We start from the raw sequence: 23,081 nt of genomic DNA, 5'->3' as shown, positions 1-23,081 counted from the left end.
CTCGCAGTGCCAGCTGTGGTTACCATGGCAACCGAGCAAAGGGACAGAAAGCCCTGGGAGCTGTAGATTAAATTTCACTTCTTTGGACCATTATAATACCAGGCCCAGACACCATTTTTGAATCTCCAGTGACCATTATGGCTATCACCAATCAGAAACAGCAGTTTTCCCTACTGGCTCTGGGTTTGTCATTCTACTGAGAGAGCTCTCAGGTACCCTCCACCTGTAAACTCCTGCTGTAGCCTACAGCTGAAGCAGGAGGTGGGCAGGCCACTTACTGCTTTGCCCTGGACCATGAGGGTGCCTCTGGAGAAACCAAGCCACAGAATATTAGACTGAACCCATTACCTATAACACTCAGACTGAAAAATGAAAGTCCAGAGGCATTCCCTGAGCCTCCCCTAATAGACTAAGGGAAGATCTGAACCAGAACCCAGACAGGGTGATGATGGCTCAGTGTGTAAACGGGTTTGCTACCAAGACAAGGAGCTGAGTTCAAAGCCAGACACCTGCATGGTGGAAGGAGAGAACAGATTCTGTCAAGTTGTTGTCTGACCTCCGTGTGTATCCTATGGCATGTGTAAGTGTGCGCCCACGAAATAAATAAGTGTAAAATTAAAAAGAAGAAAATAAAACAAACCAGCCATGAGTGGTGCACACCTGTAATCCCAGCAGGTGGCAGGGGCAAGTGGATCTCTCTGAATTTGAGAACATCCTGCTCTACACGGCCAGCCAGGGCTACAAGAGATGCTCTGTCTCAAAACAACAAAACAAAGCAAAAGCCAAATGGAACTTTAAGATTCATTTTTAATTTTTTAAATAGTCACTCACTTATTTTTATTTATTTATTTATTTATTTATTCCCCAAGAGAAGGTTTCTCTGCATAGCCCTGAACTCACTCCATTGACCAGGCTGTCCTTGAAGGCACAGATCCACCTGCCCCTGCCTCTGGAGCCCAGGGATACAGGCGTGGTCCACCATGCCCGCCCGGCTTACTATTCCTAAGAAAGTATAACACACCAGTGTAGGCAGCCCAGCATTCTGATTCAAATGAGGCTGTGCAGATAGGCTCGGTATTTGCTGATTTTCATCTGGAAGACAAGTCCTGGAGACTCACAAAGTCTCGTAAGGCCACATAGCTCAGATCCTAGCTCCTTGGTTCATTCCTTGTAACCTAAACCTAAGTCTCATAAGGCCACATAGCTTAGATCCTAGCTCCCTGGTTCATTCCTTGTAACCTAAACCTGGAGGTCCACGACCTGTGATCTACACCTCTGGAGTTACCCTTATCAACTTAAAATCTTCTCACTTTCTACCAGGAAAGACCTAGAAAGAAGAAATAAAGGGTCTCATGAATGCATCTGGTCACCCTCTAAGACTGTGCGGCTCTGATGTTCAACAATCCCTTCTCCCCTTCAAAGCTTTCCTGGGCTCCTCCCTGCCAGCCTTTCCTAGACTGCTAACCAGACAACAGCAACAACTGCTGTGAGGAGTCGTGGAGGCTTTGCCACTCCTCAGAATGCGTTCTGTGAGCTGGTGAATCCTGGCTCCTTTGATCTCTGACTGGTGTTCACGGGAAAGATTAAATTACATGTTCTAGATATGAAACGTGGTCATTAAAGCAGGTTATTTGAATGCCCTAACCAATTACACGGAACACATTTAGCAAATAATATAGAAACTACAAAGTTTCAATGAAGAGAGAGAGAGAGAAAGAGGGAGAGGATTAGAGAAGGGTGTTTTGTTTTGTTTTTTGAGACAGTTTCTCGGTTTCTCAAACTGTCCTGAACTTTCTCTGTAGACCAGGTTGGTCTCAAACTCAGAGATCTGCTTGCCTCTGCCTCCTGGGTACTGGGAGCATCACCACCATACAGACTTGAGAAGGTGGGAAATTTTAAATTTTTTCTTTCTTTGCAGTGCTGGAGAGCAAACCACGAGCATGCCATGGAAGTGCTTTACCCTGGAACTACATCCTGATCCTTGCAGGGGAAATCTTAACAGTCTTTAAGACATGTATCAACAAATGACATTACAGAAGTTTTATTTGAGCCCTGATATTTTACATTTTTTATTTATTTTTATATTGTGTATATGAGTGTTTTGCCTATGTTCCATGTATGACTTGGACGCGGTGCCCAAGGGGACCAGAGAGGGGGACAGATCCTTCGGAACTGGAGTTATAAACAGTTTTGAGCTGCCATGCTGGTGCTGGAATTGGCCCTGGGTCCTCTAGAAGAGCAGTTGGTACTCTTAACCACCTCTCTAGCCCCTGAGCCCTGATTTTTTAAAATTAACTATTGTTGGGTATGATGGCACACACTGTAAACTCTGTACTTGGGGAACTGAGATGGGCGGGTGGCAAGATCCAGTTCAAGATGAGTCTGAGGCCAGTTTGGGCCAAATAGTGAAAGCTTGTCTCAGAGAACAGCTGGGGGCTGAGCAACAGGTCAGTCAGTAGAGCGCTCACCTCACAAACATGAAGGTCTGAGTTCGGATCCCCAGAACCCATGTAAAAAGCTGAGAGTGAGGGGTGGGTGGGGGACCTCAAAAGCACGTTATGTTAAAAAAGATCTTAAAGATCTTAATGGAAGCTAGGTATAGAGGTGCACGCCTTTAATCCCAGCTCTTAGAAGGCAGAAGCTGGTGGATCTCTGTGAGTTCAAGACCAGCCTGGTCTACTGAGTTCTAGGCTAGCCAGGGCTACATAGTGAGACCCTGTCTTAAATTATGCGCGCAGGGGGTGGGGAGGACAGATACGGGCTGGAAAGGAATAGCAAGGAGTGGACAGAGTCTGCCAACGTGACGTTTCTGTCAATGTTGGTGGGTTTTTTGTTGTTGTTGTTTTGTTTTGTTTGTTTTTTGTTTTTTCGAGACAGGGTTTCTCTGTATACCCCCGGCTGTCCTGGAACTCACTCTGTAGACCAGGCTGGCCTCAAACTCAGAAATCCACCTGCCTCTGCCTCCCAAGTGTTGGGATGAAAGGCATGCACCACCACTGCACGGCTCTGTCAATGTTTTAAATGTCTCATAAAAAGGAAAAGTTGGGGGCTGGGGCGGGGGGGAGAAAGAATAAGACACTTGTTGAAACCGGGTGAGTAAGCTAAGAGTAGGCTCAAAAATTTCTACAAAGCAAATAAAGTAAAGAAGACAAAGGGGCTCTTACTGGGAGCCAGGCTGGGGGCTGCTCCAGCAGCCTGAAACTCGCTCAGCGACTTCAGTGTTGTCCAATGAGCTGGCCCCTTTCAGCTTTCAGTAAGAGAGACGGGGAGGCTCTGGGGCCCAAGCCTGGTGGGAGGGTCCCAGGGGAGACAAGGACAGGCAGCACCTGGTAGAGGTGGCCGGTCAGTCAGGGAGTGCATGGTAGAGAAGAGATTGCTTCTTCCCCAGCCCAACCGTTCTCAGGCATGGCGACTCTCAGCAAGTCCCTAGTTAGTCCCTGGCCTGCCAGCTCCCACCACGCAATGAGAAGGGCAGCTGCAGCCACGCCCTACCCACTGAAGCTGGAACTGCACAAAGCTGCGCCTGTGGCTTCTGCGCATGTGAGCTGCTCTGTCCGCGTCTAGCAATGATTTTACTTCTCGTCCATGAGATCCAAGAGATGCTTAGAAGCTGTCAGGACACTGCCTGGGTGGCTAACACAGAGAGGGGAAGGGCGGGTGTCTTAGGTAGGGTTTTACAGCTGTGGACAGACACCATGACCAATGCAAGTCTTATAAGGACAACACTTAATTGGGGCTGGCTTACGGGTTCAGAGATTCAGTCCAGTATCATCAAGGTGGGAGCATGGCAGTTGACTTCCATGCAGCTAGGATGAGAATTTTTTTTTTTTTTTTTTTTTTTTTTTTTGTTATTCGAGACAAGGTTTCTCTGTATAGCCCCGGCTGTACTGGAACTCACTCTGTAGACCAGGCTGGCCTCAAACTCTCAGAAATCCGCCTGCCTCTGCCTCCCAAGTCCTGGGATTAAAGGTGTGCGCCACCACGCCTGGCTAGGATGGGGATCTTAAAGCTCACACCCACAGTGACACACCTACTCCAACAAAGCCACACTTCCTAATGGTGCCACTCCGTAAGCAGAGCGAATACAAACCATCACCGTGGGCCTGGAAACTTGGCCAGCCTCATACTTCTGGGGCAACTGCAGCTTAGCTCCACTACTAAGGGTTGACGGTTGATGGAGGGTCTCTGGAAAACTGACTCTGAGGTACCTCAGTCACAATAAGTCCCTGCTATCCTCTGGGCCCTGGGTAAAGCATGCTGGGGATGGAGGATGTCACACTGTCCCTGTCTCGGGTGCTCACAGCTTAGGTAAACACAGAACAGTAGTGAGAAGCCACCTGCTAAGGGCTGAGGAGGCTTGGAAAAGCCAGAGCCAGAACACAGAGCAGCTCTGGACTCACCCAGGGGAAGTGATGCGTCTTCGGACCCCAAAAAGAGTAGCCACAGGTCCAGCAAAGCAAGAGAAGGCGCCTGTATGGATGGTCAGCACCCCCACCAGGTGCATCTGAGCAACAGTCTGGGGTCCCCAGCACTGTGCATTCACGGGACCAGGGAGGAAGTGTGAGCAGTCAGGCCTCAGAGCTAAGCCTCTGCTACACCCTGAAGACTGGCTGGTGCACCGAAGGGCAGCGAGTGGACACGCTTGCCCGTCACTGCACACGAGGGTTTATTCCCAGGGGCAGGGGCAGGCTCACCCTGCATCGATGGAGCCCTTTCACCACAAGCAGGCTTTACAGATGGAGACTACAGCCAGTCACAGGTTATGGTATGTGTCCAAAGGTCGAGAGTCTAATCCCTCAGACAGACAGACAGACAGACAGACAGACAGATTCCAGGGGACAAGCTTGAACCAATCCCTGGGTTTTACCCTACAAATCCTGGAGTTCCTAAAACAGTGGTTCTCAATCTGTGGGTCGTGACAAATGACACTTTCACAGGGGTCCCCATCAGACATTCACATTACAATCCATAACAGTAGTAAAATCACCATTACGAAGTAGCAGCAAAATCGTTTGGGGGTTGGGGTGTCACCACAATACAAGGATCTGTATTAAATGGTCTTGGCATTAGGAAGATAGAGAACCCCTGACTGTCCTAGACGGTCTGAACAAGGGCAGTGCGTTGACAAGGTTTGGAACAAAGAGTTTGTCTTCTGAGGGCAGCTGCAGCCAATGCCCAGGTGGGAGACAGGGGGTCCATATTTGTCCCTGGGGCAGGACAGAGAGATAGGAGTACAGCCAGCTCTGGGGAGCAGATTACCCAGCAGGAAGGACGCAGACTCAAGCCGGCTCAGGAACCTGCACCTCTGTGAAGTCACCTACTGCCCCACTTAAGGTTGCTATGCTAGGTTTGGGGCAGCCACTTTCTGTGGTACCTTGCTTTCCCCATCATCCATTTGCTGTAAGGTAATCATTAGCCTCTCCATGTCAGAGGGAGGAGGGAGGGAGGCTAGGGAGGCTGAGCAGTGGGCTCAAGGTCTTGGAGGAAGCGCGCGCGCTTACACACACACACACACACACACACACACACACACACACACACACAGTCTCAGGAATCCATGAGGCAAACGCAAGCAGGAGGAATTCCCTTCATCCTTCCTTTCCTTTCCCTGCTCCTTGCTTCCTTTGGGGGAGGATGACCTTGAACTTCTGATTCTGCTGCTTTTACTCCAGAATGAACCCAGAGCTTCACAAACACTCAGAGAAGACCCTTCTGGGACTTTTTCCTACCCTTCTCCTCTACCCTCCCCCTCCCACTTCTCTCCTTCCTTCTTCTCTCTTTCTCATTTGAGACAGAGTCTTACTCTATAACCCAGAATGGCTTCTCACTCATAGCAATCCTCCTGCCTCAGCCTTTCATGTCTGGGATTATAAACATGTGTCACTACACCCCCACACCAGATTTCCCAGTCACCTTTTCTAAAGAGTGCCAGCTCCTTGGTGGCAACACAGGACCACGGAAGAACCGATTTCCAGCACGTATGTTCACAGCTGCATGATCACGTGTACTGGACTAGAGGCTGGAGGCGGTGTGGTACTGAGTCTTAGGCCTGTTCCCTCTGTGTACCCTGATAAAGCTCCTTCTCCTTCTATGCCTCAGTTTTCGCTCTCTCTCTCTGAGAGACTTGAGATCTTAAGCCCATTCAGGGATGCTTGAGACTCAGAGTTGACTTCATGATGCCCTGCAAGGCTGCTCCAGCCTAGCCAGCTGCGGGAACACAAGTCCACTGGGTGACTTCACCCAATGTCCCTGTGCCTTAGGCCTCTCTGTCCTGCTGAGCAGTTAGAAGGTGCTGGAGGAAAGGAGGGTTCAACCCCCTGCCTTTGCACAGCCCCATGGGGGCCAGGACTGGCCGGTGGAGTGACTTTGCCCAGTCTCCCCCATCCCTGGGCCTCCCACTTCAGAGTCCCTCTTCTGGAATGAAGAAGCTGGGCGGTGACAAGGAAGGCTCCTGCTGGCTCTGCCATTTATTATTTCAGGGCTCTGGCTGCTTTCCTTCCTGTGAGGCTGGAGCCTCAGCCTGCCGTGTGACCCAGGTGGGGCCTCAGTGGATGGTTCCTATCCTGGGCAGCAGGCCAGCCTGGCCAGCTCAGTCCCTCCACTACCCCTTGAGGGGTAGTTGGAAGCCGAAAGGAAGAGGGGATGCAGGAAAGGAACCACGCCCTCCCCACATGGAGGCCTCAGCAAACCCCAAGTTTCCTGGCTGGGATTTTCCTCAGGAGACTTCTCGGCAATGATGAACTAAGAGAACAAGAACTTTGCTGGACCGACGGCTGAAGATTCCCGAAGATTCCCAGCCTGACCCCTGGCTGCCAGCCCTGGATTCCACCCAGCCGAGGGAGACAGCCTGGCCTGCTGGACAGAAAAGTAGGAGATCTGGAGCCTGGAGCCCTCTGGCCTCCACTGGTAACCAGGACAACACTCAACCCCTGTTCTCCATCATGAGCCCCTCTGGCACCAGCTATGAAGCTCTTAGCAATTTCCTGACCATGGCAAGCTAATTCCAGTCACCTCAGCTGCTCCCTGTGCCTGGAGGGACTCTTTCTCCTTCCTTCTGGAAACACTCATCTATCCTGACTCAGCACGAGGGTCACCCCCAACTCCCACCACTGCTGAATTGCCTTGCCTTGCCTTTTGCTATCCAGTGCCAACCTATAGGTCTTTATCAGAGCCCTTACTGCCCTGTGTGCCACACACACATGATCTTGGAAGTGAGACTGAAGACAGAGGGAGGGAGTACTTCCTTTGTGCGTGCAGTAGTGGAAGGCAGGGAAGTGCTGGATGCCCTGCAGCGTCTCTCTGCCCTTAAGACAGGATCTCTCACTGAACATGGAGCTAGGCTGGCAGCTAGTAAGTCTTGACAATACTCCTATAGTGCTGTGTTTACAGGCACTAGCATAACCAAACTCAGCTTCTTAAATGTGTGCTGGGATTTGAACTCGGGTCCTCATACGTTTACAGCAAGCTCCTACCCATTGAGCCATCTTTCTACCCCCATCATTACTTTTGTATGGATATCACCCACCACAGAAATGTATATTAATACCTATAGTAGGAATAAGAGATCAAATGAATGAATGAATGAATGAATGAATGAATGAATGTTATCAAGGCCCCGCAGGAACAGGAAAAAGGCAGCAGGAGTTAAGGACACCGATTGTCATAGTATGATGTCCAGTATTCTTAGCTGTGTGATGTGAGGCAAGAGACTTAACCTCTCTAAGCCTCCATTTCCCCTGGTGTCAAGTTGGGTAATAACAGCATCTATCTCAGAATATCAGACCTCTTCAGCATTTAAGCAACTACCCTGCTGTGTGTGCTGTACGCAGAATGAGCTTCCTAATAACGATTACCATCCAGTGTCCAGTAGCTGCCTTTACAGTATCCCCAGACTGCCCAGGAAAACACGACCTAGAGTGCTAAAAACCAAACCACAAATCAATCAATCAAGAATGATGAGACCTACAACCCCAGAGACCCTGGGGACAGCGGGAGGAGCCAGGAATCACCAAGCAGAGGGAGCAGGATCCACTCTGGGCCAGCTTCCCAGGTGCAAAGGCCGGCTCTGCCACTTCCTGCTGGTAGAGGAGCCAGATTTAGCAAAAATAAATACACAACACTCAGCCGTATTTACATTTCAGACAATTGCTGAACAACTTGGGAGGTGAAGTACTGCCCAGATGTTGCCAGGACATCCTGTATGTTACCTGGCAATCCCGCTTGCCAGGCTACTTTACCCCTCGAGCCCTGGAAGGTTCCTCACGTGGGGATCACACAAGAGAGTCTGTGGAAAATAACTTCCACAGTGCCTGCTCTGTCTGCTAAGCCAGATGAAGGGGACAGACTTTAAAAACGCAGTGCTAGCTATAAGAAGCTGAGACAGAAAACCATGTATTATAGGGGTCCAGCTACGAAAAATTTCCAGAATGGGCAAATCCAAAAACACAAAGTAGCCGGGGCAGGAGGTTCCCACTACGCAGTATGGGGCTCCTTACTGGGGCCATGTGTTTGAGAATTAAATAGTGGTGGTTATTGTACAACACGGAAGATGTAATAAAGACATATTTATGTTTTCATATGCTTTAAACGGGAATACAGCCTAAGGGTAGCGTTTGCCCAGAAAGTGAAGTCCTTATTCAACTCTAGTACATACATAATAGTGAATGAATGAATGAATGTTTTTAAAATCATGTGTATGTGTGTATCTGAGTGTGAGTGTGTGTATGAGTGCAGACATCGGCAGATAAGAGATCCATGATGTAGGTGCTGGGAACCAAACTCAGGTCCCCAGGAAGAACAGAACATTCTCTTAACCATGAGTAACCATAAGGCATATCTCTAGCCCCTAAATAAATTTTTTTGAGACAGGGTCCTGGCTGTCCTGGAACTCACTCTGTAGCCCAGTCTGGCCTTAAACTTTCAGAGATTCGCCTGCCTCTGCCTCCTGAGTGCTGGGATCAAAAGTGTGTGCCACCACTGCCTGGTTATATGCGTAATTTTTAAAGTGGAAATGTAGTTCACTGGTAAAGCACGTGTACAAAGAATGTGTGAGACCCTGAGATCACGTCTCAGGAGGAAAGAGAGAAAAAGAAAGAAAGGAAGAGGGAGGGAAAGGAAGAGAAGGAAGAGACTGACAGAGGGAGAAGAAAAGGTTTAAAATGGTGAATGTGACATAATGTACATTTTATCACCACTTTAAGTAAGTCTACCTACTGCACCGCAGGAGGCTGTAATGTGCAGCCAGCACGGGGCCTCTGGAGAGGTTATTAACAAATGTTTGATTCAGAAACAGGTGGATGGGAGAGCAGAGGGCAGAGCAGAGGAAAGATCCTGCCTCCTTCAAAACCAGGCTCCAAGCCAGGCCTGGCTTTGCAGACCTAGAATCCTAGTATCCGAGAGGCTGAAGCAAGGGGATCCCTGCAAGTCTAAAGCCAGTTTGGACCACAAATGAAGAGCCTGCCTTTAAAATTCTAAAGAAAAGATGATAATAAACAAACAGGTTCTGCACCTCACTCTCTGTCTTCCAGAGCACAGTCCTCCCTGAGCTGGCAGCAGGTCAGATTGGATCATTCTTGATTGTTCGCTCTGAACAGCTGCCTCCTCTCTGCTGCAGTTGTTGTCTTGATGTGATTCTGACCCCTTTACCCTGCACAGACACACGCACACGCACATGCACATACTCTTGCACACACAGGCACACAAGCACTAGCACGCACATATGCATGCACACACATTATTTAAAGTGTCTTGTTACGTGCATGTTACATGTAACCCTCTCAAACAAACCCCTAAGAGTTGTCCTCTCTGACTTACACATGGGGAAATGGAGTCTGAAAGGTTAAGCTCTTTGTCTGGCGTCACACAGCCAGTGCGAACTCAAAGCTAAGTCCGTTGGATCACACACACTGACCGCTACTACTGAACTCAGCCAGGCAAATGGATACTGTGGACATCACAGGTTGGTCATGCTTTCACAGACAGAGTCCTTCTTCTAGCAGATGGGGACCTTGTCTGATCACCTCTGTGACCTTTGTACACACGATGTTCTGTAAACATGGTTTAATGGGTCACTAACTTCTAGTGGGCATTCAAAGCTCACTGATCTGTTTTCACACTGACTGCCCAGTCACTTGGAGAATTTCCAAGCGGCTCCTGTTCAGGCCTTTCCTCTGGGAGACTCTGACTCTGATTCCACAGGGTCAAGGCCCAAGGTATCTGAGGTTCTTTGGGTAAGTAAGGTCTAGAACCAGCATAGAGGAACCTTCAGCAACTTCCACCTGATCAGCCAGCTCAGTCCTTCAAAGTGCTCCTGGTGACTGGAAAGCATGACACTCCTGGGGCCTGCCCTGTAGCCAGAGGAACCCTGTGTGCTTTCCCAGAAAACACCAGGTTTCCCTGTAAAGGGACTAATATGCCTAAGAACTAACTGTCTGGGAGGCTGTAGCTCAGTTGGTAGAGTGTTTGTCTAGCATGCATGAAACCCTGGGTTCAATCCCTAATACTGCATATACTGTGTGGAACGTGCTTGCAATCCCAGCACCAGGAAGTTGAAAGTCGGGAAGATCAAGAATCAAAGTCATTCTCCGATACAAAGGAAGTTCAAGGCCAGCCTGAGCTATGGCAGACCCCCATCAAGAGCTAGGGAGATAACTCAGTCAGTAAGGTACTTGCTGCAAAAGCATAGGGACCTGGATTCAGATCTCTGGCACTCATAAACAGCCAGGCTCACAGCACTTCTGCAAGTAGCGCTGTGAGGCAGAAACAGGGATATCCCTTTGTCTGGGGTCACACAGCCAGTAGGAACTCAAAGCCAGGTCAGTGGGACCTCATTTACTGACCGCTGCTACTGAACCCAGCCAGGCAAACGGATACAGTGGTCACTGGCGAGGCCGCAATGAGACCCTGTGTCAAAACACAACGGTCAGGAGCGATCACACACGGACGTCAGAGGTCAACCTCTGGCCACCTCCACACATGTAGACATTTAGCAGCACACATGTTCACAGACATAGAACAACATATCCACCCTCGGACACCTCACACACACGCTAGGAGTAAAAAGATAACACAGCTGGATGATCAAACTGCCTTTGAGGCTGTTTCTTCCTTTCAAAGTTTCAGTTTCTATTCCCAGATCTACCTTGCTACTCCTCGGACCAGACAGAGCTGGACATCCGCCAAAAGTTAGCGCTCAAGGCTGAGGCATGTGCTGGAGGCTAGACTTTGACACCAGGCCGAGGCTGACCCTCACTCCAGACAGAGGCAGCTGAGAGAGGAAGGGCTGGGATCACATTCACCTCTCTTCAATAATTCGCATCAATCTCCTATAATCTGTCCCCATCTCTTCTCTCCAGCACACGGGAGATAATGACACCCGGTTCCCACACTCACCATAGGCCTACATAGCGCCGAAGCCATCGATGGTGTTGCTGTCTGCTTATTTTGCTACAGAGGCACCCTGGCAGCTGGCCACCCCTCCCTCCTCCATCCTCGCAGCTCTGAGGTCCTGCAGTCCGCACATCCCTCGCTTCTTCCCTGGGAGCGCCTTTCCAGTCTCTTCCATTAGTTTCTTCTGCTGTCTCTCCAGACTTCAGTTCCCTGGAGCACGGGCTGGGGCCCCTGAATCCCTCCCCAGAAGTGATCTCCTCTGTTTCCACTGACAGGATGGACGTAAACAAGATGTGCAGATTCGGGGACTTTTGGAGTACTGGGTTATAGACTCTCACACACCTTATACACTGCTAAACCTGTGCCAAGGACATCTGACACCAAGACACAAGTCTTAGCAGGCCGTGTCTCATAAAAGCCAGAGAGATGGTGTTCTTGCTTTTCTAGGCCTCTGCACCTGGGCTTAGTTAATAAGAGACTCTCACTGTGGGTCTGAACCAGAAGACCAGAGCATGGAAAACCCATTGTGCTGATAACCGATGGCAGTGACAGTGTCCTGGGAACAGTGGCACCTAAAGCTGTGGCATTATGGAGCAGTGTCCTGCCAACCTGGCCTGTGATGTCACTCTGGCTGGCATCTGCCTGCTGCTCAGCCCCAGTTCTCCAGCTCTGAGAGCTTCTGGGAACTACTGAGTTTCCCATCAAGTGACTTCCTATTCTGTTTAGAACAGCCCAGATGGGTGTTTCTGGGCTTACAGTAAGCTGTCTGAGGATACACCTACCATCCCACGGATTGGACCTGGAGTGTGTAAGTCTGAGTGTGGCCAGAAGTTGACGTTGGGTGTCTTCCTAAGTCACTCTCCATCTTATTCATTTATTTTGGTTTTGGCAGTCCTGGAACCCGCTCTGTACATCAGGCTGGCCTCGAACTCAGAAATCTGCCTGCCTCTGCCTCCCAAGTGCTGAGGTTAAAAGTGTGTGCCACCATACCCAGTTTGTAGCCCTGGCTGTCCTAGAACTTGCTCTGTAGACCAGGCTGGACTTGAACTCAGAGCTCCTCCCACTTCTGCTTCCTAAACTGAGATTGGTGGTGTGTGCCACCTTGCCCAGCTTATTTTGCTTTTTTGAGATAAGGTCCCATGTAATCTTAGCACTCCAGGGGCAGCATAAGTTTTGAGGCTAACCTGTTCTACATAGCTGGTTAAGAGGCTAGCCACACCTACAGAATCAGACCCTGTCTCAGTAAAACAAGACACATGGAGAAGCCATCAGGAGATGGCTCAGTATGTAAAGTGCTTGCTGCATAGCCATGAAGACCTGACTCCCTAGCACCCACATGAAAAGCTAGGCCTGCCTGTGCCTGCCTGAGCATCTCCTCCCAGGGCTGAAGAGGGAGAGATGGGAGGGTCCCTGGGGTTGGCTGGACAGCCAATCTATTGAATTAGTTTGCTCCAGGTTCTAAGTGTGTTCCTGGTTGGAAGAGAACTAGGGTGAGATCCTGTCTCAAAAAAATAGTATTGAATAATGACAAGAACAATAACAGTAAAAATCTCACACATGTGCACATGCACACACAGACACACAGACACACACAGACACACAGAGACACACAACACACACAGACACACATAGAGTCAGACAGACACACACATACAGAAACAGAGACACACACACACACACAGACACACAGAGACACACACACACCACAGCGGAGCATAAGTTACTAGCATTGCCTACAAGCCTCTGTACAGCCTGCCCCGTCTCTCCTCCTAACTCATCTGCTAAGCTTTTCCATTTACCCGCGCTAGGCTTCTCTCCCTTCCGCCTCTCTTCAGCGCCTCGTCCACTTGAGGTTCTTTACGTGTGAGGTTCTTTACTGCCAGAGGACCTCTGCTGAAGCTGTCCCCTCCTACTGGGACAACCCCAGGCCACTGCTCTCTGCTTAGTTTTTATGTTTTTTTATTTGTTACTCAACCAATCCTTTCTAGGCACCTACTGTAGTGCTACAACCAGGGGCTGGGAGTATAGCTCGCAGCAGAGGGCATGTTTAGTATGCATGACACCATAAATTTAATTGCTAGCCACACTGAAAACAGTAATTAAACCTGGGAATACAATATCAAGCTTAGAGTCTAGTCTCATGGAAGAGAAAAATCTATTCTATCAAGAAACCAGATGTTGCCAGGCAGTGGTGGCGCACGCCTTTAACCCCAGCACTTGGGAGGCAAAGGCAGGTGGATTTCTGAGTTCAAGGCCAGCCTGGTCTACAGAGTGAGTTCCAGGACACCCAAGGCTACAGAGAGAAACCCTGTCTCGAGAAACAAAAACAAAAAAAAAGAAACCAGATGTTAATGAAATAGTTATACAAATATGTATATAATTGGGTTTTTGTTTGTTTGTTTGTTTGTTTGAGACAGGGTTTTCTCTGTGTAGACTCAGCTATCCCAGAACTTGCTCTGTATACCAGCCTGGCCTTGAACTCACAGAAATCCACCTGCTTCTGCCTCTCGAGTGCTGAGATTAGAGGCATGTACCACCACTACCTGGTAATAAATATAAATTTTATCTGTGGGACCAGTAGGAAATACGGTAAAAACGCTGAGCAGCCAGGCCAGCTGAAGAGCTGATAGGTGTGGACCGGGGAACAGTTAAGGAGAGGTGGGCAGATGGCACATACACAGCAGGTAAGACTCATGGCCCTCGGTGAGGACAAGTGCGTGAGTCTCCCAGCTTGTGCGATGGAGCCAGGCGCCCAGCGTGAAGAGTCACATGTGGTCTAAGCAAACCTGCTGCAAACCGCTGGACATGGGAGTTTGGGTTGGGTGAGTCACTTGAGAGGCAGGAGGTGACTGAAGCCATGGGCTCGACAGCCTGGAGAGAGGGGCAGCGGCAGGAAGAGAGATGACCCAGGGCCCAGCCTTAAGGAAGGCCCGGACACGGGGATGAACTTCCTGCCACCTGCTACCATAGGCAATCGCCGTTGACTATGCTCCTCTGTTCCTTGGGCTGACTTCTCCCTAGGGCAGGAACTGCCTGTCTCTTGCTGAGAGATGAGTGAGTGTTCCAAGCACCTACTGCTTGGAACCACAGTGCCATTATGAGACCCTTGGTAAGGCTGTCTCATCCAGTCCTTGGACAATGCAACTAGGTTTTTGATCCCCAATGTCTAGCAAAAAGTCCAAATGCCTAACTTGTGTCCGGACCCTCCAAGATGCTAAGCACCCCTTAGCACACTGTTCCGGCTTTAAACTCTGTCTAGCTCTCTAATAGGCTCAGCATCAGCTGGGATAACATGCAAGTGTTCTAAAGAGGGAGACACTGGCAGAGGGCCTCACAAGCCTCTCCACAGGCCAGACCACGAGAAATGGAGAGGCTCTGTGGTCACTCACGGCAGGGGGTGGGGGATGGGGGTGGGGAGGGTTTGATCTCTGGACCCTGTCTTCCTTCTCTAAGAAGTGATCTCCTCCCCCAGGGTTAAATCCATGGTCATGTTTACCATGCCTGAGTCTATACCTCTGTGACCTCTGTTGATGAAACCGGGGGTGGAGACCCAGCTTCTGTAATCAGTCCAGAAGCTGGGCTGGGCTGTCAGGAACTTGGAAGTGGGACATGGGAGACTGGCTGGGTTACCTTTAGACACGGGACAAGTGAGGTCACATAACCATGGGGACCGAAGCTGCACTCTGAGGCCTAACCAATGAGAAAGGAGCAGAAGCAACAATCAGATTAGAGTGTAAGACAAGGTGGATGAGGCGGCTCCCGAGCTCCTGACTCCTCCCAAGCCGGAACTCCTGGGCCACATGGGGTCCAGTTCCAAGAGGCATCTCTGTTTCTCTAAAACAAGCTTCCTTTCCACAGAAACTGGCCAGGAGTGTTTGTATCCTCCTGGTCTCCAGGATCCTGGAATTTTTTTTAATTTATTTTTTTATTTTTATTTTTTCTTGAGACAGGGTCTCTATTATGTAGCCTTGCCTGTCCTGGAACTCGCTATGACGACCAGGCTGGCTTCAAACTCATAGAGATCCTCCTGCCTCTGCCTCCCTCTGGAGTGCTGGGACTAAAGACAAGAGCCACCATGCCCAGTCTACATAATACTTTACACTAAAACAAAAAGACACACCATGAGGCAAACCATAAGGACATTCATACTGCGTACGCTGCCATTTTGCTCTAATTTTTACGGTACTTAAGACTAGACCTGCCGGGCGGTGGTGGCGCACGCCTTTAATCCCAGCACTTGGGAGGCAGAGGCAGGTGGATTTCTGAGTTCGAGGCCAGCCTGGTCTACAGAGTGAGTTCCAGGACAGCCAGGGCTATACAGAGAAACTCTGTCTCGAAAAACCAAAAAAAAAAAAAAAAAAGACTAGACCTAAGATGCTAAGCTGTACTATATCTCCATCTTACAAATATTAAAACTTGAGAATGAAATCCTTAGCCAGAGGAGGTGGTACATATCCACAATTATAACAGGAAGCTGAGGCAGAACTTGGGGCCAGCCTGGAACTACGTAGCAAGACCCTGTGTCAAAAAGAAAAGGAAAGAAAGGAAAAAAGAAAGAAAAGAAATCCTATGGGTACAGTTGTGGTGGTACACACCTGTAATCCTAGCTTTCAGTAGTCAGAGAGATGGGGGTATCATGAATTTCAGGATCGCTTAGGCTAGACCATGTCTCAAAATACACACACACACACACACACACACACAACAAAGAAACGGTAATTTTGACTCCATCAGAATTTCAGCTATGCAATGTATGACATGATATGGATTTTAGGTAAACATTCCCCCAGCCATGACCCTTCCCCCACCTATCAGCTCTGAAGATAAGCACTGGAAGAATGCACGTGTCCACAAGGACTGCCTGTCACAGAGCATGGGTCAAGATGGTCTCCTGGCTTCCTGACATGCTTTCTTCCAACCGGCTCCCAAATCCATTCACTTGTGCTCTCCACTAAAGGTCACTTAGTCTTCCACCTGGAAACAGAACTTCCTCCAGGAAGTTCCCATGGTGCACTGGTCCTCACTGGCTCTCTCCCTAGCCTGTTCCTTTGGCCTCCGACAGCACTGACTGTGTCTTTCACTGGATACTCAGGACAACTGGCCTTCTCAAAGCAGGATCATTATGCCCTTGGTGCCCAGCACAGAAACAGCACAGAGAACAGCACAGAGCACAGCAGCTAGCCGGGCCTGCTGTGCCCCACGGGGCAGCTGCCTTACTTTCCCTGTGAAAGTCAATGGGGTGATGGCTATAGAGGGGTCCAGGACAGGCAGGGTTGTCTGATGCAGGAATTATTGTAATACTTCCTCATGTTGCACAGAAAGTCACAATGAAAAACGGGCAGCATTTAGCAATTCAGTGAGGTTTTAAGCAGGGAGGAATCATGAGATTCCGTTTCAAGATGAAATAATTGAGGTCTGGAGACGTTCTGAAAGGTGATGTTTGCAAGAAAGGCAGCAGGACCAGAGGCTAAGACAATGATGAAGGAATGCCAACTGCCCCACTCTCTCCCTCTGGGAGCTCAGGCAGTGTCTTGCCTTCTCTCTGTACTGGCTTCTCCATCTTAAATGAGAGAAATTCTAGCTGTGTTCTTTTTTACTGGGGTCCTTCAGCCTGGACATTCTTAGTTCCTGTCCAGGGTCTTTCCCAGTAAGGTTTACAAAGAAAGGTCTTCAGGTCCTGGGACAGAGTCCCTAGTTATTTCCAGGAAACTGGTTAGAACTAAGAGCCTTGATTTGGGAAGCAACTGCAGTTTCAATCCTGGTGTTGAGTTAGTCATACTCAGTACTGGAGGGAGGAAAAAAAAAAAAATCCCAGTATCAAACTACATGTAATCACAGCACAATCACAGAGAGACATGACCACAAAACCAACCAGAAAACTCCAGCAAAATCTAAGTCATAAGTCATAAGTCAGACTCTTAAATTTTGAGACACTGGAATGTTGAAGGGAAAGATGAGCTTGGGGATCTTGTGCTTTTCCGTTGCAAAAGTGAGAGCTTGCAAGCACACAAATCTGAAGGGAAAGAAAAGAAGAAAAGAAACTGGATTTTGTCTGGCCTGACCTGAAGCAAATCTGAGTTTACACAGCCAGGTAAGGTCAGTCAAATGCACAGGCACTTACAGCCAGAGCGGACCCCTGTGCTCTGATTCAACGCTCTAATGGACCACCTGGAGAAGAGGATAATGGGTAAAAAATCCCTAAAGATGCGGAAGGGTCCTGAGACATGGTGGCTCTGAAGCTATACATCACTCAAAATTGACAGTCTTTGTATAATTCTCTGCCTTCCTTACCAAGGAGGAAAAAGTCCAGACAGAGAGCCAGCCAGGCAGGGGAAAAGAGGAAGGGAGATTTCCTAAGATCTCGGCTCAGAGTATTTCTGTGTAGCTTTGTATCTGCCACACAGTAGGTACAATTTACGAGGAAGGGTAGGGGGACCAGACTGACCACTGAGGTCCAAAATGCCACTTCAATCCAGGGCATCCTCTAGAAGAGAGCTGGGCTCATATTATCCCCCCCTCTGGCCCCAGACTACAGGCTGTCTGCTCCAGAATATTCCTAGTGGACGAAAACCTTCAGCGAGTTCAGAGAAGAGGAATGAACTCCAGTGAGCTTGGGAATGGGGTGGGGCAGCATACAAGGGCGAAAGAAAGAGCCTGGGACACTTTGACTGGAAACACAAAGAGGAGAGGGGAGGGGAGAGGAGCCTATAAACTTGCCCGCGACAGCCAAGGTGAACCCCGGCTCCTGGCGCCTTCCCATTCACAGTCATACCACAAGGCGAGCCAAGTCTCAGAACCAGCGGCCAGGAGGAGGGGGCCTCCTCTCTCCTGCAGCCTGGGAGAGAGGTAAGTCAGGACTGAGCCTGCTTCTCAGAAAGGGAGTGACCTGAGGGGTTGCATATTTGTGGGGCTCTAAAAGCGAAAACACAGAACTGTAAGCCGCTGAGCAAATACACATATAATGGGCAGGTCGCCCAAAGTATTTGGGAGATGTGCCCCGACATGTGGAGTCTGTTTCGAGGTGACCCCGAGATCCCCCACAAAGTCCATCTGGTCTTCTCTCCCCGGCTCCACCGTGGGGACGCAGATGTTTGAGATGAGCTCGGTTCCCACAGATCTAGGAGGGGCGCGTTTCTGGAGCGCAGCGAAGAGCCATCCTAGCTCCAAGCATTCCTGCAAAGGTCAAAGCCAGGCCCCAAGTTGACGTGAGGTCCCCTCCCGCCTCGGCCCCTCACCTCCTCCCGTGCCAGCGCCGCCCCGCGGCACCGGGGCATCTTGGCGGCGAAGGCAGCTGCCCCGGCTGGGGAATTGAGGTCCTCCGCGGTGACGGCCAGGAACTCCGCGACACTGAGCTGTTCGGGCATGGCGGGCGCGAGGAGGAGACGCCGGGGCTGCCTAGAGCGCGGGGGACGCTGCACTTAACCGTGCTGGTATAGCTGCTTCCCGCAGGCCCTGTCTCACTGCCCGCAGCGTCCCAGTCGAGGCCTCTTCACTCTCTGCCCCGCCCCGCCCCTAACTTCTCTGCCACGCCCCCGGCCGCGGGCCTTTCTCTTCGGCCACGCCCCTGGCCCGCTTGTCTACCTCCCTGGCCACACCCCCTACTCGCAGTAACTCCCTGGCCAAGACCCATTGCCTCACCTAATCCCTGGCCACGCCCCCAGCCCTCACGCTCCGGCCACACCCCAGCCGCGCCCCTAACTCCCTGGTCACGCCCCAACCTCGCTTTGGCCCCACTCTGTCCTGCCTCCAAGACCTACAGTTGGGGAGCGTTCTCCCGGGGCTCTGCTCTTGACTCCCAGGCCCCGCCCCCGATCCGCTTCCCTTCCTAGCCCCGCCCCCAAGGCCTACCAGCTTCTGAGTGCGGCACACACGCTCGCAGCCAGTCCGGCTTCATCCAGCCCCGCCCCTAGCTCGATGCTCTGCCCACCGTGCTCTGGCTGGCTCCTTGTTCACTTGTTCACTTCTCCTTTCTCTTGGTTCTTCAGAGCAGTCGTCTCCCTCTACCTCACGGGTGCTGAGATTAAAGGCAAGGCCTGTGCCACCAGGCCATATAAGATCTCCGCCATCAGCCAGCTATGTGCTATTGAATCAATTGTCCCTCTGGTTTTTAGAAGTAATCGTGTCATAACCCAGAATACGTTTAAATAGGAATGGAAGAGGTTCACCCTTATCGCAGGTACACAGAATAGGTCGGGTTTCGTTGTTGTTGTTGTTGTTTTGCGGAGTTTTTTGTTTTGGTTTGGTTTTGCCCGATTTCTTAATTCCAGCTGTGAGCCAGGGTCCCTTCTCATTGCCTTGGCAACAGCATCTCTTTCTGCTTCTGCTTGAAAGCCTTATCTTCTCACTGGGCTCTTTCAGGGTCTTCTTCTTGACACCTTCACTGCCCAACCTGGCGCCTAGCATCTGGTCCCCTTTTCCTAGACCAGATGCTAAATGACTCCAGCAGTTGTTCAGGCTCCATGCTGAGTCCTCTAAATTTTCTTCTGGTCTGCATCCCTCAGTTTTGGTTTATTTGATTTTGGGTTGGTTTTTTTTTTTTCTTTTTAAGTTTAGCCTAAAAGTTTCAAACGTTACCACTAGGCTTATCCTGACCACTCTGTTCAAAACTAGTCGCCCGCTGCCTCTCCAGCCCCTCACTCCCCATTCGCCCCATCCATAATCATCTTTATTCTGCTTGGTTTTTGTGAATGAATACTGGGTGCTCTTGGAGGCCAGAAAAGGGTATCAGATCCCCTGAAACTAGAGCCACAGATGACGGTGAGCCACCATGTAGGTGCCAGGAATTGAACCAGAGTCATCTGTAAGAACAGATGTTCTTTAGCCACTGAGATATCTATCCATCCCCTTTTTAAAATGTTCACTTTTAGAAATTTGCAGTGTGCATGAATGTATGTGTGTGTGCTCGCACGTGTACACTGGCAGGACACTGAACTCAAGAGGGCAGAGGACAGTTTTCAGGAGTTGGCTCTCTTTCCCACATGTGTTCTTTCTGGAGTTGACTCTCCTTCCCACGTGCGTTCCAAGGACTGAACTCGGGGCATCAGGCTTGAGAGCGGGCTCCCTTTCTTATCTGTTTATTTACCTCGAGATAGGGTTTTATACAGACTCAGACTTAATGTGTAGCCATGGGTAACCTCAGACTCCTGACCTACATCTTTCCACCTTCTGAATGTGACTGCAGACATGGACCACCACACCAGGGTTCTGAGATGCTCTCTGTGCTAGCCCAGAACTCTAATGCACTACAACTCTGAGAGCTGTCCAGGATACTGCTTCCTCCCTTCCTCTTTCCTTCCTCCATTTTCTATCTTTCTTTTTGAGAAAGAGTCTTACTATGAAGCCCTGGATGTCCTGAAACTCAGTATATTTAGCAGGCTGAGCTCCACCTCACCAGAGCTCTGCCTGCCTCTGCAGGGATAAAGGCACGTGCCACCATGTCTATATCATGCTGCTTTCTTATTTGTCGATCATCTACCCTTCGCTCTCTCTCCTACTACCATGTAAGTTCTGTAAGAAAAGAAGGGTTTTGTTTAGGTGAGGGCTTTGTGGGAGACCAGGTTAGGGTCCAGAGGCACAGCCTGTCTGGTTGAATCCTGTCTTTGCTATCTGCCTTAGGTAAGTAGCTTCATTTCTGTGTGTGCCAGTTTCCTCTCACTGGTGGGATGAGGATGCCTTCCCTCCTAAGATCATCAAATTGAGTGGATGTTAAACAAAATACAGGGTTAAGCCTTGGAAGGCCTTTACCATGTCAATCATCGGTCCCACAGCTGATACACAGTGGGCGAGCAATGAACACAGGCTGGCATGGCAGCTTCCCTGTGCTCAAAGCCAGCTGACCCATGAGCAGAAAGGGCAGAATCTGAATCCAGGCTTATCTGAGGTCAGACTCCCTGCTTCCTTTGGTGCCATGGGAGCTACCTTCCGGGGACAAGTTCCAGGCTCATCTCCAGGATGTAGGTAATCCATACTTTCTAGTTCAAATGAGAACTGATGAGGGGCCATGTGGCTGGCAGGGACGAGGATTCCTTACCCTGAGGATCTGGGCTCCCAGCACCTTCTTGAACTAGCATGATCCGCCTGCCTCTTCCACCTCTTCCCTCTCTCAAGAGAAAAGAACCAACCTCCACACAGTTCTGAGGGCACCAAACTGACATCTGGCTGCTCTTGTCACCTGTCTGCCCCAAAGCCTGTCCCTATTGCCCGCCAGCTCAGAGCCACCTGTAATTCCAACTCCAGGAGATCCAACACCCTCTCTGTCCTCCACAGGCACCTGCACACCAGGGTACATACCTATGCACAGGCACATAACTTAAAAAAATAAATCTAATAAGAAGGTATAAGTGTCAATCTATATTTATACAGCTGGAGTTCCTAAGAAGGGGATTTTCATGTCCCCAGGACATGAACTAATAATGAAAGTGAAGCTGTTTCTCAGAGATGCTCTTTGTCTTGATCCTAGGTCCAGTCCATACAATCTTCTCAAAATTAGCTCCCCATGTGGCACACTTTGTCTTCTTGTTTATCCTTCACACTGTTGTGTTTTATATAAAAGAAAGAACCAGGATGTGTTTGTTGAAACACAGTATGGTGATGTGGAAGGGAGGGCCTCTGTGGGCCCATGTGGAGGCATCCCTTTCCCTTGAGGTACCAGCCATAGTATAGATAGTATAGAATAGAGTTGATTTAGGGGGATGGGGAGGAGAGTTGAGGGAAGAGAGGCAGAGAAAGGGAGAGAGAGGGAGAAGAGAGACTAGGGGAGAGAGAAAGAGTAGAAACCATCCAGGAACAAGTGGAGAGACGGGGGAGGGGAATGGGGAGAGAAGGGACAGAGAAGGTAAGAGAGTAAGGGGGTGAAAGAGGGTAAGAAGGGGGCAAACAGCCCCTTTTATAGTGAGTGAGTCAGGTATACCTGGCTGTTGCCAGGGAACTGTGGGGCGAAGCCTAGAAGGCATGCTAACACTATCTGCTGAGACATAGAGGGACCCTACTTTCTCTCTTTTCTCATCTACCAGCTTGGTAAGTCCCTGACCTCAACTGTACCCAGGAGTTCCCCACCAAGGAACTGAAAAGTACCCGAGTCAAACACAGTTGCTTCCAGGGCTCAGTGATTTTTTTGTATAACCTCAGTTCAAGCCACCTAGCTGACCCTAATCTTTGAATCTCAATTCTTAAATTTCTTTAAGAGAGCCGGGCGGTGGTGGCTCACGCCTTTAATCCCAGCACTTGGGAGGCAGAGGCAGGCAGATTTCTGAGTTTGAGGCCAGCCTGGTCTACAGAGTGAGTTCCAGGACAGCCAGGGCTATACAGAGAAACCCTGTCTCGAAACCCCCCCCAAAAAAAAAAATTCTTTAAGAGAGAAACTAGATATTTCCTGCCAGAAAGAGACTTAGAAGAGGACAACCCCCAAACTTGAGCACCATAGTTGGTGTCATGGCGCCCCCTAGCGTTGAATAGTGCACAGCCTACACAGCTGGAAAGCAGAACACAGTAAGCAGCTGTTTTGAGTATCCATTAGGGTGGGCAGAACCGGCAGAAGGGGCACGCCCACCCACAGAGCAGAAGCATAATTTTCTCCCACACATGTCAATTTCCAGAGAACAATGTGAATGGATTAGATACTTCAAAATCAGATTCTCAAAGGGTCAGGGAATCAGTGAACAAGGTTGGAATCTTCTAAAGAGATATTTGGTAGT

General features: G+C 49.8%; 1 protein-coding gene across 1 annotated transcript in view; it reads right to left on the bottom strand.

The window, feature by feature from the left end:
- Asap3 (ArfGAP with SH3 domain, ankyrin repeat and PH domain 3) overlaps positions 1-18,863 on the bottom strand; it is a 40,588-nt gene extending 21,725 nt beyond the window's left edge. The window contains exon 1 of the mRNA XM_028759694.1: positions 18,624-18,863. Coding sequence (XP_028615527.1) covers positions 18,624-18,752 — 129 coding nt within the window. The 5' untranslated portion in view covers positions 18,753-18,863. The remainder of the gene's footprint in view (positions 1-18,623) is intronic.
- Positions 18,864-23,081: the final 4,218 nt, after the last annotated feature.

Source organism: Grammomys surdaster, unplaced genomic scaffold (genome assembly GCF_004785775.1).
Source record: "Grammomys surdaster isolate TR1022 unplaced genomic scaffold, NIH_TR_1.0 126313, whole genome shotgun sequence".
In the NCBI taxonomy this organism is placed as follows: domain Eukaryota; kingdom Metazoa; phylum Chordata; class Mammalia; order Rodentia; family Muridae; genus Grammomys; species Grammomys surdaster.
The sequence above is the reverse complement of the archived record's forward strand: the minus strand, read 5'-3'. Positions and strand labels throughout refer to the sequence as shown.